The sequence below is a fragment of the Corvus moneduloides genome, chromosome 6 (assembly GCF_009650955.1).
Source record: "Corvus moneduloides isolate bCorMon1 chromosome 6, bCorMon1.pri, whole genome shotgun sequence".
NCBI classification, from domain to species: domain Eukaryota; kingdom Metazoa; phylum Chordata; class Aves; order Passeriformes; family Corvidae; genus Corvus; species Corvus moneduloides.
The window spans coordinates 40,753,394-40,768,857 of record NC_045481.1 but is presented as its reverse complement, the minus strand read 5'-3'; the positions used below and the strand labels follow the sequence as shown (position 1 = coordinate 40,768,857).

Genomic DNA, 15,464 nt, shown 5'->3' with positions numbered 1-15,464 from the left:
TGTATTACATAGTTTGACCTGCTTTAACCTCAGCCAGTCTCCTGGAGATTTAGAAAATATCTGTTCCATACAAAGGTCTTGGCTTTCAGACAAAGTAGAAGCAGTTTGTTTAGAGTCCCAGCTTTGCGAGAGGAGATGTTATACTTTTTGTGGGTGAAAGTCACCCCACTGAGGCTGTCTGAAAGCCTCTGGATCCATGTCATCAGCACGTAAGCTGCTGATTTTGTTTGCAAAAATAAATTACTCCCCAAGTACTGCACTGTGCTCAGGAAATAAGGATATTTTGGGAAAGAGGGTATATGGTTCATAGTGTTTCCTTTAGGGGAAGAAAGGTATGGTCTTTTAACTTTTGGCTGTCGTGGAATGTTTGATTAAATCTTAATGAAAACTAGAACCCCAATTTTGCAGGTTTTTACATCCTTTAATTTCACCCCCCCCCTCCCTTGGAGGAGTTTAAGTCTGTCAGCAATATAAGTGGGATTTGGATCAACTTCTGAGCAGTTAAGTGGTAAGGAGATTACTGTACGGTTATGTGGTTCCACTGCCACACGTGGAAGGATGAGGTTATTGAGGGGGAATTGTTACAAGTGGCGATGGAAGCGAGTTCCCCTATACTGGCACCTCAGCAAAGTAAAGCTCCTGCCTCCTCAGGTCTCCCCAACCCGTGTTCCTCTTGTTCCCAGTTTTCCTGCAGTGTGGAACAGGTGCCTCCAGACCCCAGAGTGGGCTGTGCAGCCGTGCCCCAGGGGCTGTGTGACCCATCCGTGCTCGTGGCAGGGCCGTGGCAGGTGCAGCAGGACGGCTCCCTCGGGAGAGCTGCACGGGGGGCTGTCCCTGCTGCTTTGGGAACGCAGGTGAGGCGTCAGCAGAGGAAGTTTAACTAGGTGCCTTTCATTTCTTAATTTCTGCAAGAGCTGAAGCTGCTTGCCTAGGCTGAAGGGCTGCCAGGCTCCTTGTGTCTGATGCAGGGAGAGGTGGCCGTGTTGCTATGGCACTGGAGGTGTCTCCAAGCCCCACGGCTCTGGCAGCTGAGACGGCTCCCAGCAGCATGTCCTAATTGTGGCTGTGCAGCAACAAAACAAATATTCAGAGATTTCCATAAAGGCTGTAATCAAAGGAGCATCCCTTGCTTTTTAATATGTGCTGAATGGGTTCATTTGTAAGCTTATTACGACTTCAGAGAGAGAAGCTATTAGGATGATCATTAGCTGCCTGTGCAAATAGCAAGGAAAACCATGGCATGTTCCAGAACAACCCCCTTTTAAAGGCCTGCACTTTCAAATGCATTAACAATAACCAGCCATGCAGTCTTTCATGGTTCCCATGCCCTGAGTAAGGACAGAAGAGAAAGGAGAAGGGGACAGTGAACTGCATGCTTTCAAAATAGGTTCAGATAGAGAGAAAAATGAGGTGTTAAGAGAGCAGCAAAATCACTAGCATGACAGTGTGTGTATTGATGCAGTATCTGTTATCCATTGGGAAAGCAAAAGCAGCTGGGAGCCAGCCTTCAAGTCTTGGCTCATATCTCAGTCCCTCTACTCCTGTCATCTACGTATGAATTGTGCTTGGGGTCTTTTGTCTGCCTGGAACCTGATGGTTGCTGGAGCACTTAGATTATACATCTCATGGAGGAAGAGAGAACATTTAGAAACACGTATGCCAAGATTATGGGGTTTATTGACTCTCATTTATTTTCCTGCAGAACATCTGAAGCTCTCCTGTGGGCTGTGGCAATGGTTCTTTCTCTTAATCTGAAATCAAAGATATCTGTAGCAAAAGGTGTTGAATAGTTGGGCGTTCATACCTTAATTGGGACAGGTGTGGTTGAGATCAGTCACATTTTCCTTTCAAACCACATTAACTGCAATTTTATGTGTTAGAGTAAGTTAAAGGTGCTGATTACAGTGAAACTCAGTTTAGATTTGCACATGGAATATTTATGACATGTATCAGTTTGACTTATAAGCAGGGTAAATTAAACTTCAGGTTTGCCTCTCTTTCCTAGGTCATTTCTCATGTCTTTTGCTGCATTCAAGTTTTCCTGCACATATCGCACCTATAACTTGTGAAATGTATGTATTTCCTATAGTATCCTATTATGTTTAGAATCCATAATACTTTGGCATGCATTGTTATTCTAGTTGTTAAAAAAATTTAAAAGATGACCAGAAACAGATAAATAATGTCACTTCTCAGATTTCCAGAAATATTATTTTCTGGTTTATTTAGTACTACTGACATCCCTCATTTAAGATCTGCTTTTCTTAGAGGCTCTTTTTCCTAACCTTTGCTTTTCTAGACTGATTAAACCTGACTAAACTGTTTGTTTTGTTTTTATATCTGTGTAGGCTCTTACATTGAACAGGGAATTTTGTTAGTTTTCTGGGCTTTTGGTCTGGTTTTGGTTTGGTGGGGGGGTTGGTTTGTTTGTTTGTTGGTATCTTTTTTTTTGCTGTTTTCTTGTTGTTTTGTTTTGTTATTTTGTTGGGTTTGGTTTTTTTTTTTTTTTGGTACAATATTTAATGCATTTCATGTTCTGTTTGGGATTTCTTTTTTAAAAGGAATTAAGTTATTTCTTCCCCAATTAAATGATCCTAAACAGTGGGTTAGTTTTTCTACACCTCTGCCTTATGAAAAAACACTGAGAATAAACACAATAAAAAGAAGTTAACCTATTGATCTGCAGGTCCATTCTGTGTTAGAACAGATGACACAAGCAGGGATTTCAAATTCCCTTGCCCATGGCCCCTTGCCTCTGCCTCTGCTCAGACAGTCTGGGGCTTCTTTTTCTTGCTATGGACATCAACATCATCACCTTTTTGATAGGATGAGGCCCTGTGGCTTGCAGTAATCCCTTTTGGTAACATCCTTACTTTAAAATAACTTTTGTTCTTTGCCTTGTTTCCCTGAAGCCTGCAAAGTATCAGGAAAATTCTTAAAATACTGAAAATCATGGTCTGAGGAGGACAAGGTTGCCACAGCAACTGTCCAGTGTTCCTGAGATTTATTCCTGCATCTCTCAAAACCATCATGAATGCCACAAACTGCTGAGGCATTTGCTGCAAACAAAGCAGGGCTATAGGAAAAGAGAACAGAAAAGAGCACCAAGGAGCCACATGTTGTAAAGATGAGATGTGTCAGGCTCAGGGAAAAAGTGGCAGGCATTTAGGCTTTGTGTTAAATCCCCTTAGCACCTGGAGGTGTGCAAACATATGGAGTGTTTAGACACTCGACAGTATCTGACATGACAGTGGGTAATGTCACCTGGCTTGTGCTGCAACCCCACAATCCACTCAGGAGGGTGACATTTATTCCATCCGGAAGAGAAATACTTTCAGAAATAGGAGGCCAAAGTCAGCTGCCTCCCTTTTGATTTGTTAAATAACAGCTTTCTGGGACAGAAGATGCCTGTCAAAGAGTGCAACTTGTCAGCCAGAAGTGATCAGCTTTTTCATGGGTTTGGGACTGCTCTCAGTACAGACCGGTGAGCAGAGAGCTATATTGGGGGTCAGGAGGCTTAGCACATCCATTCCCCTTTTAGCCCTGGTTTTCTCATCTAATAAACAAAATTAATGTTTTTATATTATCAGTGCATGTCATCTCTGGGTCATCTGTTTAGAAAGGCAGACAATCGGTACCATATGGTTCCATTGTACTGCAGTTAATACAAGGGAAAATACACCTGTGAGCTATCTGAGGACTTTTTTTTTAGAGGAACAGAACTTAAAAGCATTGCAGGCTATGTTTTGGTTCTGTATGCAGGATCTTCTTTTCTGAGACAGCTGGGGCCTGTGTGTGAGAAGCTGTATGAAAGAGCCAGATGTGATTACCTGTGGAACCTTGCTTGGGAAGGGGCCAAAGTGAGCAGGCAGTTCATGTTTCGAATGGTGCAGTGCGCACATTTGCACCAGCTGAAGTGGAGCAGCCTGTGGCCTGAAGCCATGCTGGCACTTCAAACACATAATCTAGCACTTTTCAAAACGTTACAACATTTAGAATTGGTTCTGCTCTGGGACTTCTGAATTTCCATTCTGAATGTCTGTGCACGTGTGGGGGATTTTTACCTCTTTATGATCTCATGTGTTCTATGCACACACTGTGCAAAGTTGCAAATATAAAACAGAGGGCAAGAGTTGTGTTAGTAGTTTCGTTGCAGAGCTGGCGTTATTTATATGAAAATTTAGAGGGTTCAGTCCAGCCCTCTTTTTCCTCCTGTGTGAGACTGATGTGCTCTTACGCACACGAACTTTTGGTGGCAGAAATGTGTTCTTGTTAAAAGCAATCAGGATGAGATGGGACCCAGTTGCTCTGCTTGTGTAGGAAACTTAGGGTAGTTTTGGAGGCAGCTCTGATTCATTTAAACACTGTCACAAGCCTCATATGCTTTTAGCGTTATAAAAGCCAATCAGGTTACTGTTTGAAGATCTAAGATGCCCCTAAGGGCTTTGCTCACTCAACTGTGCTGAGGAATTAAATGCTCTGAGGCAGTGCAGCAGCCTCATTCACTCCAGTGTTGCAAGGCAAGGCAGTCATCGCTGGTAAATGGGCCCATGTTACAGTGACATTAGCATTTTAATGCAACTAAAGAGGAGGTAGATTGACTGTAATTTAGTATCCAGTTGCATGGCCTTGTGCAGGTCTCATGGCTGCTCCACAGGGGCCGATTACAGTTACACAGTGCACTTTGAGATCTAATTGGATTTGAGATCTAATTGGATGGTGTGGTAATGTAGTTGTGTCATAGCAACGATTCTGCTGTGCAAGTGCTATGAAATTCCAGAACAATTAGTTATTTATGTAGGAGCAATAGTTACAGGATAACACACGGGGCTGACCTTGTGCCAAGGTCCAGTTCTAAAGCAAAAAGCGTTTCACTTTTTTTCTGATGCCATTGCAAGGAAATGAAATTATTCTGATCCTGCTTCCACAGAGATGTTTCTCCTCACCCTTCACCATGAAAACACTGACCTGATGTAGAGATCCAGCAGGACATGACTTCTGTCTTCAGCTTCTCCTTTGAATATATGGGCTGGCATGTATTTAAGTGTCTCTCAACCCTGCAAATGTGGTGAGCACAGGGGGCTGGCAGTACTTAGAAGCCCTTGCGAAGCGGGACACTCGTAAGGGGTTCATCTGGTGACCCTTCCTGATCTAGTCAACATGCAGGAGGCTGGATTTCTCACAAAGACAGGCCTTGCTTCTCCATCCTGCACACTCCACTCATTTCTTGTTTCAGTTGCTGCCTCTTGTCTGTATCAGACTCTCTCTGCTCCATCCCTCTTTGCTTTGGAGCTCCAGCTGTCTTTCTTGCAGCATGATACCAGCAGGAGGATCGTGTTTAGATGCTTTTCCTTCATCAAAGCCTGCTCCTCAAAGGGCTGCAATGTGAATGTGAAGAGAAGCCAAAGCCAAGGAGAGTTGATGTGGTGGCTGTGGACAATGTACAAGCCACAGCTGGCCAGCCCAAGGATGAGGCTTGGCCTCAGCTGTTGCTCCAGCTCCTACTGTGTTTCCTCAGTGACTGTAATTAAAGGCATCAGCTTGCTGGAGTCACAATTAGGCATGGTGGGTTTGCACTTTGTGCAATTCTCCCTAATGACAAAATCGTATCTATTAACAAAAGAGAATCTGTTTGGCAGGGACTTCCTCCCCTTTAAGGCCACAGAGTAAGGTGGAACATTGCTGCTGTTTGGCACCAAATGCAGTCTTTCATCCCTTCTGACACACTACCTGCTGGTACCTACTGAAGCATTTAAACTCTTCTTCTCTGGGGTGCTGTAATTTCTTTAAAATATTGTGACTTATGATGGATAAAAAATAAAATTCCTCTCCCAGGCAGACCTCTGAGGGCTTGTAGGGATGTAATTATATGCAGACACAGTAGGAGCAGGAATCTTATTATTCTGGTTATTTTCTTAATGATAGGTTTGTATAGCACAGTGTCGTCTCTGCTTTAAAGTTAGAGCCATCTTCTCTTGGCAGCATCTATCCTAAGACAGTGGCATTACAGGACAGGAGAGCTGAAGAAATTGTCTCTTAATCACACATGCAAAACACAGGATGAAGTGTCCCTACATACCAAAGAAATAGCTATAAAGGTCAGCATGGGCACTGGGCTCTGAGTGCCAAACAGGGGCTCTCTGCTGCGGGGCACTGTCCCTTGTCCTAGCTGTACACTCTCCAAAGCCCTCTTCAGATGTGCTGAACCTGCTGCAGCCATCTCCCAGCCAGTCACACAGCACCCTCTGAACTTTGACACTGGTGGAAAAGCTGTACTGATCCGGGGCAGCCCTTGTCCCCAGCATTGCAATGTAGGGCAGTTCAGCCACTGCCCGGCTCCTGCCTTCAGCACTTCACAGCACAGACAGGTGGATTGCCAAGAGATGTTTGTACCCTCTGGATTTCAAAGGGGAAGCCATCCCTGCTCTTCATCTAGAGATGTAGGTTTTCAGTGACAGAGGAAGGACATTAAACGTGAAGGATTAATGCAAAACAAAAGGTCTATGAATATTTCTTCATGTTTTATATTGTAATAGTTTCAGCCACCTTGAAACTCCTTGTTCGCTTCCTGCCAACAACAAACGATAGACTTTTACTCACAGAAGTCTTAATGGGAGGCAATTTTCGAAGGCACATTTACAAATGTTTGTGGGCAACATGTTAAATGCGCCCACTCCAGAAATCATGATGGAATGCTGGCAGTGAGAGAGCAGGGAGAGACCCAGATGACTTATTGGGTGCCTCACAGGGAAGCAGCAGCTCCAGCAAAGCTGTGAGTATGCCAAAACCATTTGTGAAGCACAAGTGAGTTAGTTACAGTGCTGAGCCCTGTGTGAGTATTGTGGTCTTATGGCATGGGGTGCTCTTTGAAGAGTTAAAGACCACCCCTTCCCCACAGCCCTGCAATACAGTCTTGGGGCTGTGTCAGGTGGGAAAAGCAATCCAGGAGAGGGTGCCCTGAGAAAGCAAGAGTCAAACCTGTGTGCCTTGCACCTTAGTCTGTAGTCTCACCTCACCTTTGCCTAGTCAAAGGCTGTCATTAGCATTGTGTGGGCAGAAATTAAAACATACTGAGAAAATTGTGATTGTTAGCTTGAGGGCAGTGGCAGTGGGCACCTGAGTCCCTCTGCCTGCACCATTATATCTAATGCTTTTGAGTGGACAGGGCTGTGGCTTTGCTGCTCCTCTCTGCCATTGCTTCCCGGCAGTGACAATGAGGCAAAGGAAATAGTTTGCTCAAGTTGGCATGACAGCTGGCTGGAAGAATGAGGGATAACACCCAACATTTCACGCTGCTGCTCCTAATGGCTGGGCTTCCCAAAGGTGGATTCCATCTTCCTTCCTGCCTTTTCCATTTTCCCAGTAAATGGGCTGTAAAGTCACAGCAGATTAAAGTTTGTCTAAACCTCCTATAAAATACTGAAGGTGCAGCTGGTATTAATCTAGTCCTCTTGTGATATGAAGTGCACGTGTAATGGGACTATAGATTTACGTGTGGTCTGTGGGCATTTAAAACACCCCAAAGATTGTTAAAGAGATTCTGAGGAATTGAATCCCTTGCTGGGTATTAAAAGCTCTTCATTAATGCTAATGTACACTAAATTAAGGTGGCAATTAGGCTGAGCATATTCATCAGGATGGTGTGTTTTAATAAACTGTGTATTTAACATGATTGCATTTTATTGACTTCTTCAGTAATTGTGTATTTTTCTCTTACAGGACAAGCTTGGATAGAAGGAGATACATGGGACACACAGACAGTTAAACACTGGAAGAGACACTGTGCTTCAAGTCCCAAGATTAGCAAAGGTGAGTGCTGTTAATGGCTTGCTCTTTCTGTATGCCAGGTACTTTCTCTGTATCTCTGTCAGGGCAGGTTAAGGGTGCCCTAAAGGTTAAGCTATGGTGTGCTGGAGGGGGTGAGAAAAACACAGCTCATCTGCCGCCGTATCACCAGCAAGGTACTGCAGAAAGTCATCCTTCCTTATGAAACTCCTTATGAAACTGCCCTTAATCTCTGTTGTATCTAGAGGAGCAGACTGTGTGAAAATAGTACTCTGAGAGGATTTTCTGGAAGGCCCTTCCTGTTAGATATGTTCTCTTAGGAGATCCCACCACTTTGGTTTAAAGTTGAGTACTGCTTGCAGACAGTGAACACAGAAATCCTCTTACGGGAGATGTACTTGGGAAGGAAGACAAGCATGCTGAGCCAAGTCTCCACACCTGCAAGCCAAAGGGTGGCCTGCCACACTGCTGGGGAGAGGACACCATGGAGCAATACCAAGTGGTGGTGATCCTTTGCCACTGGTACGGCTTAGAGCTTCAGGGATATTTCCAGTGACATCGTATCTGGGAGAGCCTCTAGAAATCAATACGTTTACTTGAAAGAGAATTTAGTCCTTATCTTTTAATGCCTTTAAAGGCTGCCTGGCATTGGTTCTGGAGAACTTCAAACACATCTTCTGCTTTTACTTGGTACATCGTGCATGATTATGAAAGTAGGTGTGAGTTGACATCATCTGCTCCTCAAACCACAGGCTAATATATTGTAGGAAGTACTGCAGAACTCGTTTTTAGGTTTTACAGGAAGCAACAGTTCAGCATCAGTTCAGTGAACAAGTTCTTCATGCATGTTGACAGCAAAGAGATATTTATGCTGAAAGAAGTTATACACGGATCATATGATAGAAGGGCAGTGACTGAAAAAGTGATCTGCATGAGGGTTGGGCAAGAGGACATGTAGACATCTCTCTCAATCTCAGTTATTCTGTGTTTTCTATCATATATTTGAGATGGGAAGACTGTGATGAGCAGCTGGGCAATCTGTCTGAATGTATGTGCTGAAACACGAATTGTCTGCAGTGACATGTTAGGGATGTGCAAGGAAAATGGTTCACACATTTGTTTTCAGTAGAGGGTAGTAGTGATAAGATACGGAAGACGTGAGGGTTGAGACTGGTGAAGATAAGGTGCTCCTGACAGTTCTGATAGACTAGCACATCCTTGAGATGCTCTTGTTCCATTTGCCACCAGGTAACTCAGACACACCTTGGGCAGCTGTTGTGAAAAATCTTTTCACCAAGGAAAATCATCAAACACTGGAAGAGGTGTCCAGGGAGACTGGGGAATCCCAGCCCTTGGAGATATTCAAAACTTAACTAATGTAACTCTAAGCAGGGTGCTCTAACTTCGAAGTTGGATCAGATTTGGAATTGGCCCAGGCTGGGGGCAGTGGATACTTGTACTAAGTGACATCCAGAGATCCTGTCCAACCTAAGTTTTTCAGTGATTCCATCTTCAAAGCAAAGCTAAAGGAACAACCGCAGTTGATTCTGTGGGTTTCAATCCAGTGTTAAAGCGAAACGGTGGTTGAGGGAAATGTCAGTGGCAGCAAAGAGAAAATTGGAAGCTTTTTTGAGGGGTGTGGTTGAGCAGCTGCCTTTAGAAATGTGAAGTTCAAGGCAGCTGCAAGGCATGCAAAGCAAATGATGGAAGGAAGTGGCTGGAGAACAAAAAAATGCATTGCCTTAAAAAAGTAGACTTTATTCCTAACTGATTACAGCAGCTGGGCTGTGTTTCCTGGCTACGCTGCTGGGGACTTTTAGCCTCCCCATCACTTTGCAAGATAAAATTCATGGGGGATATAGGGGAGAGAAAAATGTAGAATAATGTGCTTAAGAAAAAGCTGAACATTTATAGCTACATTTCAGACAAAAACAAATGCATCTCATATGTCTCACAGGTCTGAGATGGGACAAGCCAGGGAGAGCATCTGTCAGCCGCTGTCTTCTGCAGTTCTGACTGTTAATGTTTGCTTAGCATTAAATGTCTCCTGCAGAGAAGAATTTAATCTCTCACAGATTTGGGGCCTGGAGGAGGGGAGTGAAGATATTTTTAAAAGGTAGATTAAGGCATATGCATTCAGTTTTTATCACACTAGTATCAGTGTGTAGTAGGAGTAACTCAGATGATTTGCTTTTTGTGTGTATGGCTTAAAAAGAAAAGTAGAAGGAAAGCCCATCTCTGTGGGTCAGGATTGTCTCCTAATGTCAGTTATTTTAGCCATGAAGCCTGTCATCAGGGACTCCAGGAACCTTCAGCTAATTAGCAAGGCAGTAGTTGGCACAAATGCATTCATAATTACGTTATTTGTAACTCATATTATCTGCATTTTGCTTGCATTGTTTGTAAATAGCATTACTTACATACTGTTCAAAGTCTGGAGCACGCCGCAGATACGAGCTAGATGGTAAGATATGCTAGAGTGCCCAAGCTCTGACACCAAACAGTTTTAAGTGCCTCATAAGAGATCAGATCATGCTTTTGGTTGATTTGCCCTGTTTGAATCAGTGCAGTCACAGGATCCAAAGGGTGGCCTTGCCTGTGCTGTTTGGAAAGCTGGGTACCCAGCAGAAACCTGTGTGTTGTGCTGGTATGTGTGGGTCTCTCCAAGTTCTAAGTTCCAGCAGTGCAACAGTTGCTCAGAGCTCCTGTTTCTCAGATCAGGTCAGTGGGTTGGCATTTTCTGGAAGCTTGCATTGAGTTCTTCTGATGTGAAAACTCTGATATGCTTTGTTCTTGGCTTTACCAGCCCAGACCTCACATTATTGCTGCCGAGTTCCATTTGCACATCCTGAGCGGAAGAATTTTGGAATCTGAAAGCCCCAGCGGGTGTGGTCTTGAGCTGAAGCACAGTGCAATGAGTAGGGTTGCACTTAGTTGTTGCTTTGCTGTGTGAAGTGTGATGGGTTTAGAAATTACAAATCTGAGCCCAGTACCACTCCTGGGGACAATTTTGTGCCCCAGCAAAGCAGAAGGGAGCCCTAAAGCTGAGTGTGCCTGTATTCGTGCTACTCCCAGGTTATTGCGACTGACTGATTCTTTGGGACAGTGAAGTTTTCGGGATCTTATTGCTCAATGGATTTACAATCTCCCTTCCCTGCTTATGTCTAGAAGACATTTTAACAAACTGAGTGGATGGGCAGGCAGGAGCAATGCAAAGAATCATAGCCTACGTTTGTCTTTGAAAGTAAAAGTAGACCTGTACTCAGCTCATGTAAATCGGAGCAGTTCCAAGGGAGCTTGCTCGCCTTACAGAGGGAGCAGTCCCAGACATGGAAAGGAAAGTAAGGCAGGAATGTGATTTATCAACACTACAAAGCAGCAAGACAGTGTTAGGCTTAGGAACTGCTGCTTCTTGGACCACAGGCATTGTCTTTCGTGTGGGTGACTGTAGTGGGGTGTGTGAATGATGTATAGTGGCACAATAAGGCTAAACTCTTGGGTTTTGTTCTTTTTATTTTGACAAAGGCTGCTGTAATATGGATCACACAGGTGGGTGCTCAAGGCAGCAGGAGTTTGAAATTTCTGAGATAACTTTAAGACTTCGGCTAATATACTAAGATTTAGCCATCCTTTGTTTCACTGGAGCGTGAATTTTTAGTGTGGTGATGGGAACACCTAGGTGACACTAATTGTGGGACTCTTGAAATCCCAGTATCCCACTGATCTGTCTGTATTTTCATATCCCTCTCTAGTGTCCAACTCATGTGTTAGTGGAGCTGAAGGCTCACCTTTCCCATGAAACTGAAGAACTCCCTGCCCAGCTCCTTACCCTTCTGGACTTTAAGAACTCTTTTCTTCACGAGACTTGCAAATATGGCTTTAAACAGTGTCAGGAAGCTGTGGGCATTTCTTGCAGGCCCACATCAGAGCTCTGTGCAGTCATGGTCTTGTCTTTGAATCTCTCTGGGCAGAACAGTTATGTATCGTAGGTATAAGAAAATAAACTTTACAAAGAAAAAATATTGCCCTCGCTCTCAGGTTTAGATTCAGGTTTGTGTTTCTCCAGAAGCAAGGTGGATCTTCTCAGGATTTCTCTAGCAAAAGGGGTTCCCTGGGCAGTACCAGCCAGCAGAGGCACGCTGCTATCCTGCCCCAGGTACAGGCAGATGCAGAGGGAAAGCAACTGCATGTCCACGTGAGCTTCTGTGTCACACCATTTGTGTCTCAGCCTGTCTTGTCACTAAGAAGGAATTGATTTGATTTTAAATCAAGTGAAAGCATTGCACCTAACACACACTGTGTAACAAAAAATCTGGTTCTTACCTCAGGCAGCCCCGTGCTGGGAGCACTGCCTGCCATGGGTTTTCTCAGCTCTTTGGCTAAAGCAGAGCAGTTCCTATGGTCGCAGGGGAAAGCACCTCATGAGGCTCTACAGCACTCACAGATTTTGTGGTTTAACAGAAACAATGGAATGAAAGGCAGTTTTATTTCTGGCCTGGTGAAAATCTCGGATAATTTCAGTTTTTTCTTTTAAGTGAATTAAATGGACTTAGCTAACATAGCATATCATTAGATGCAGGTCTGTTTAGAGAATAGCATTTGCAGTGGAGAAAGGGAATGAGATGCATTAAGAAGCATGGGGGCTTTGGGAAGGCTCATCTGTGGAGCCAAGCAAACCTGTGTCTCAGTGTTTGCAAATGTACAGATCCATCTATGCACTGTGCCACGACTGCATTGTTTTCTGTTTCAGTGGAAGTTTTACTATTTCATGTATTTATTCGTCAGTCCCTCTAGGGTACTTGGTGATATAATGGCATATTAGGAAACATAGACACTTCATTAAACAGCAAGCAGGAACCTTCCTCCAGTGTAGACTCACCTGGTCAGGATTTATTGCTGGTGTTCCAATGCAAGCATTCCCCAAGCAGTTGTCTAAATCAAACATTGAGTTTCAGAACTGGTTAAGACTCCTTAGCAATTTTTCCTGCCCTCAAAAGCTTTCCAATGCTGATCCATGGGTTCCTCTTGCAAAAGACCTGTGCAGGGTGGGGCACAGAGCAGCAGGAGTTCATTGGCACAGGAAAATCTCACACTGATGGCAAGCAGGTGTTGTGCCCCAGGCTGAGCAACCATGTGAGGACAGCCTCCTTGGGCCCTGCCATGTCCACGCACTGCTGTCATTCCAAGGCCAAATGTCTTCAAGTTTCCCTGAAGCTGTTGTCCATGTTTGTGTGGCATTCATTCGGTAGAGGAAGCTTGTATGAAGATAGCTGTCCCAGACACTTTTTGTGCGTCTTCTAACTGGGTACAGCTTGTTCTGGCTCCTGTTTCAATATGACCTTTTCTCAGTGAGAAATAGACAGGTACATTCAGTGATTCTTAGACTTGACAAGCTTTAAGGAGTGGGGAAAAAAAATTCTTCATGTGCAGAGGGATATCTTTTCCCCAGTATCTCACTCTGAAGCAAAGCTAGACATTTCCTCTCCTGCGACCTTCCCCTTTACTTTTGTGTTTGCCTTCAAACCTTAAAGAATGCAAAGGGACCTAGCAGCAGTCATTATCTCTTACTAGCCTGCACTGTGTTGCCTGTTCGGGTAAGGAAAGAGCTCTTTTGCATAATGAACTCCACAGGGCCTTGGGGGAAATACAAATAGATTGGAGATAGGATTGTGTCATTCCAATAAAAATGGGTGTGCTAAGAAAGTGCTGTTGTTTTGCAGAAGGAATTGGACAAAAGACCCTGAAGACCATGGAGGGAGACTGTCTGAGCTGCATGAAATACCTGATGTTTCTTTTCAATTTCTTTATATTTGTAAGTATTTGGAATTAACTTTCTTTTCTGGATCCCCCTGTTTCCAGCAGCTTGCTGTTCCCCAGCAGGATAGACTACAGTGTGGCAAAGTTGCCACGATACAGAATATCCCCTCTGCTTTGCACTAGCAATCACTGAGTGTTTTGCAGCATCCAAAGATGCTCAGACATTCAGCAAGGCAGCACAGTGGTCACTGTTGTCTGAGTTATTGCTGTCCTTGACAGGGAAAGCTGTAACTAATGGTGCACATGGTTTATCCTTGAATGGCAGAAGAAATTGTTTTCTAGTCCTGGGTGCCCTGCTGAGGTTTTCACTCAGAAGTAGTAATTTTCCTACCACATGTGGAGTCATTCTTAGTTGTTCTCGTTTTTGAAAGGAAGGATGGGAGTGCCCAGCCACCCTGGCCTCTGTGGCAGGTATGGTTCATGCGAGCCCCTTCACTGGGCTGTCCTCTACAGATGTGGCAGCAGATCAAGACTGTCTCTCTGCAGTAGGGAGAGTAAACAGTTGGTAGAGTGATGTGCCAAGAAAGAAAGGTGCTTTTGCTGCAAATGATTCATTTATTGAGCAAGAGATACTAAGAGCAGCATGTCAGAAGTCACCTGCACAGCAGGGAACATATGCCTTGGAGAAACACAAATTCTCCAAATTAACACCTTTGATCAAAAGATAGCAATGACTCCCATTTTTCTGCAAGTTGTTTTATGTTGACCTATCTCCCTCTCTCTCCTTTCCTTGTGCTGTGACAGCTGGGAGGAGCATGCCTGCTGGGACTGGGAATCTGGGTCATTGTGGATCCCACAGGTTTTCGAGAGATAGTGGCTGCCAACCCCCTGCTCTTCACAGGAGCGTACATCATGCTGGCCATGGGAGCAATGCTCTTCCTGCTAGGCTTCCTCGGCTGCTGTGGTGCCATCCGCGAGAACAAATGCCTCCTGCTCTTTGTAAGTGTCCTTGCAATTTCTGTTAGCCCCCTGGTGCTTCCCAAGAGTAGTGGTGACTGGATAGATGATGTTGTGATAAGTGCAGGAATGGGTGCCTGTTGTTGTAGCCATTATTCCTTTAGATAATAAGTAGGCTTATTATACTTTTGCACACCGCTAGAAATACAGATAATTTGCTTTTTCACCTATATGGATTTGAGCTCAGTCTGGGAGTGTATTTTAACTTTTTTAAGCTTTCATTCTAATTGACCCCATTTGGTTGTTTGGGCTTTTTCTACATTTATAAAGTGACCAGAATCGGTCCTTTCTTGGGTACTCAAAACCCACTGTTCCACTTGTAGATTCATTCCTCAGGGGTTCACAACAAAGCAGAGGGAACACTGGAGCACAGCTCCTGTGCAAGGGAGCCCCCCCCCCCACCAGCAGAAATGCCCAGCTCAGAACTGCATCATTGCAGTCATTGCTGCTCTCAATAGCTGGTCACTTCCTGATACAGCCTACTCTGCTCCTGAAATGAACCAGATTTGTTACCTTTGGACAAATTTTCCCCTGAATGACAGGATTAAATTTCAGCCCATGCTGGTCATCAATACCACTTACTTAGCTCATACAAAGAGCTAAAGTAAGTCACTTTTGCCCTTGCCCCCCCACTCCTCCCAAGTTCTGATACTGCAGGATTTCTGGCCATTATCTCCTACTGGAAGGCATTGCCAGTTATGTATTGAAAGACACAGACCATTAGTGTTCTTTTTCTTTCATTTTTGTGAAATGTGACCATTTGTTTCTCCCAATGGGTCTGGTGGCATGTTGGGATTGTTGTGGGTTTTGGTTTGGTTTTGTTGTTTTGGTTTTTTTTTTCCTTTTTTTAAAATCTTGGTCTTACTGTATTTTGTTAGGATTGCATCCTGCACAGCTGCTTCATG

The 15,464-nt window shown here is 44.2% G+C and overlaps 1 protein-coding gene across 4 annotated transcripts in view; it reads left to right on the top strand.

The window, feature by feature from the left end:
- Positions 1–15,464, top strand: part of TSPAN18 (tetraspanin 18) — a 121,344-nt gene that overhangs the window by 86,584 nt on the left and 19,296 nt on the right. Inside the window, exons 3-6 of one of the 4 annotated variants that reach the window (XM_032113573.1) lie at positions 2,006–2,072; positions 7,720–7,809; positions 13,506–13,597; positions 14,347–14,541. In XM_032113573.1, coding sequence (XP_031969464.1) covers positions 13,535–13,597; positions 14,347–14,541 — 258 coding nt within the window. In that variant the 5' untranslated portion in view covers positions 2,006–2,072; positions 7,720–7,809; positions 13,506–13,534. Of the gene's footprint in view, positions 1–2,005; positions 2,073–4,981; positions 5,069–7,719; positions 7,810–13,505; positions 13,598–14,346; positions 14,542–15,464 lie in introns of those variants that run through there. The other 3 variants (XM_032113571.1, XM_032113570.1, XM_032113572.1) reach the window with 3 other exon arrangements.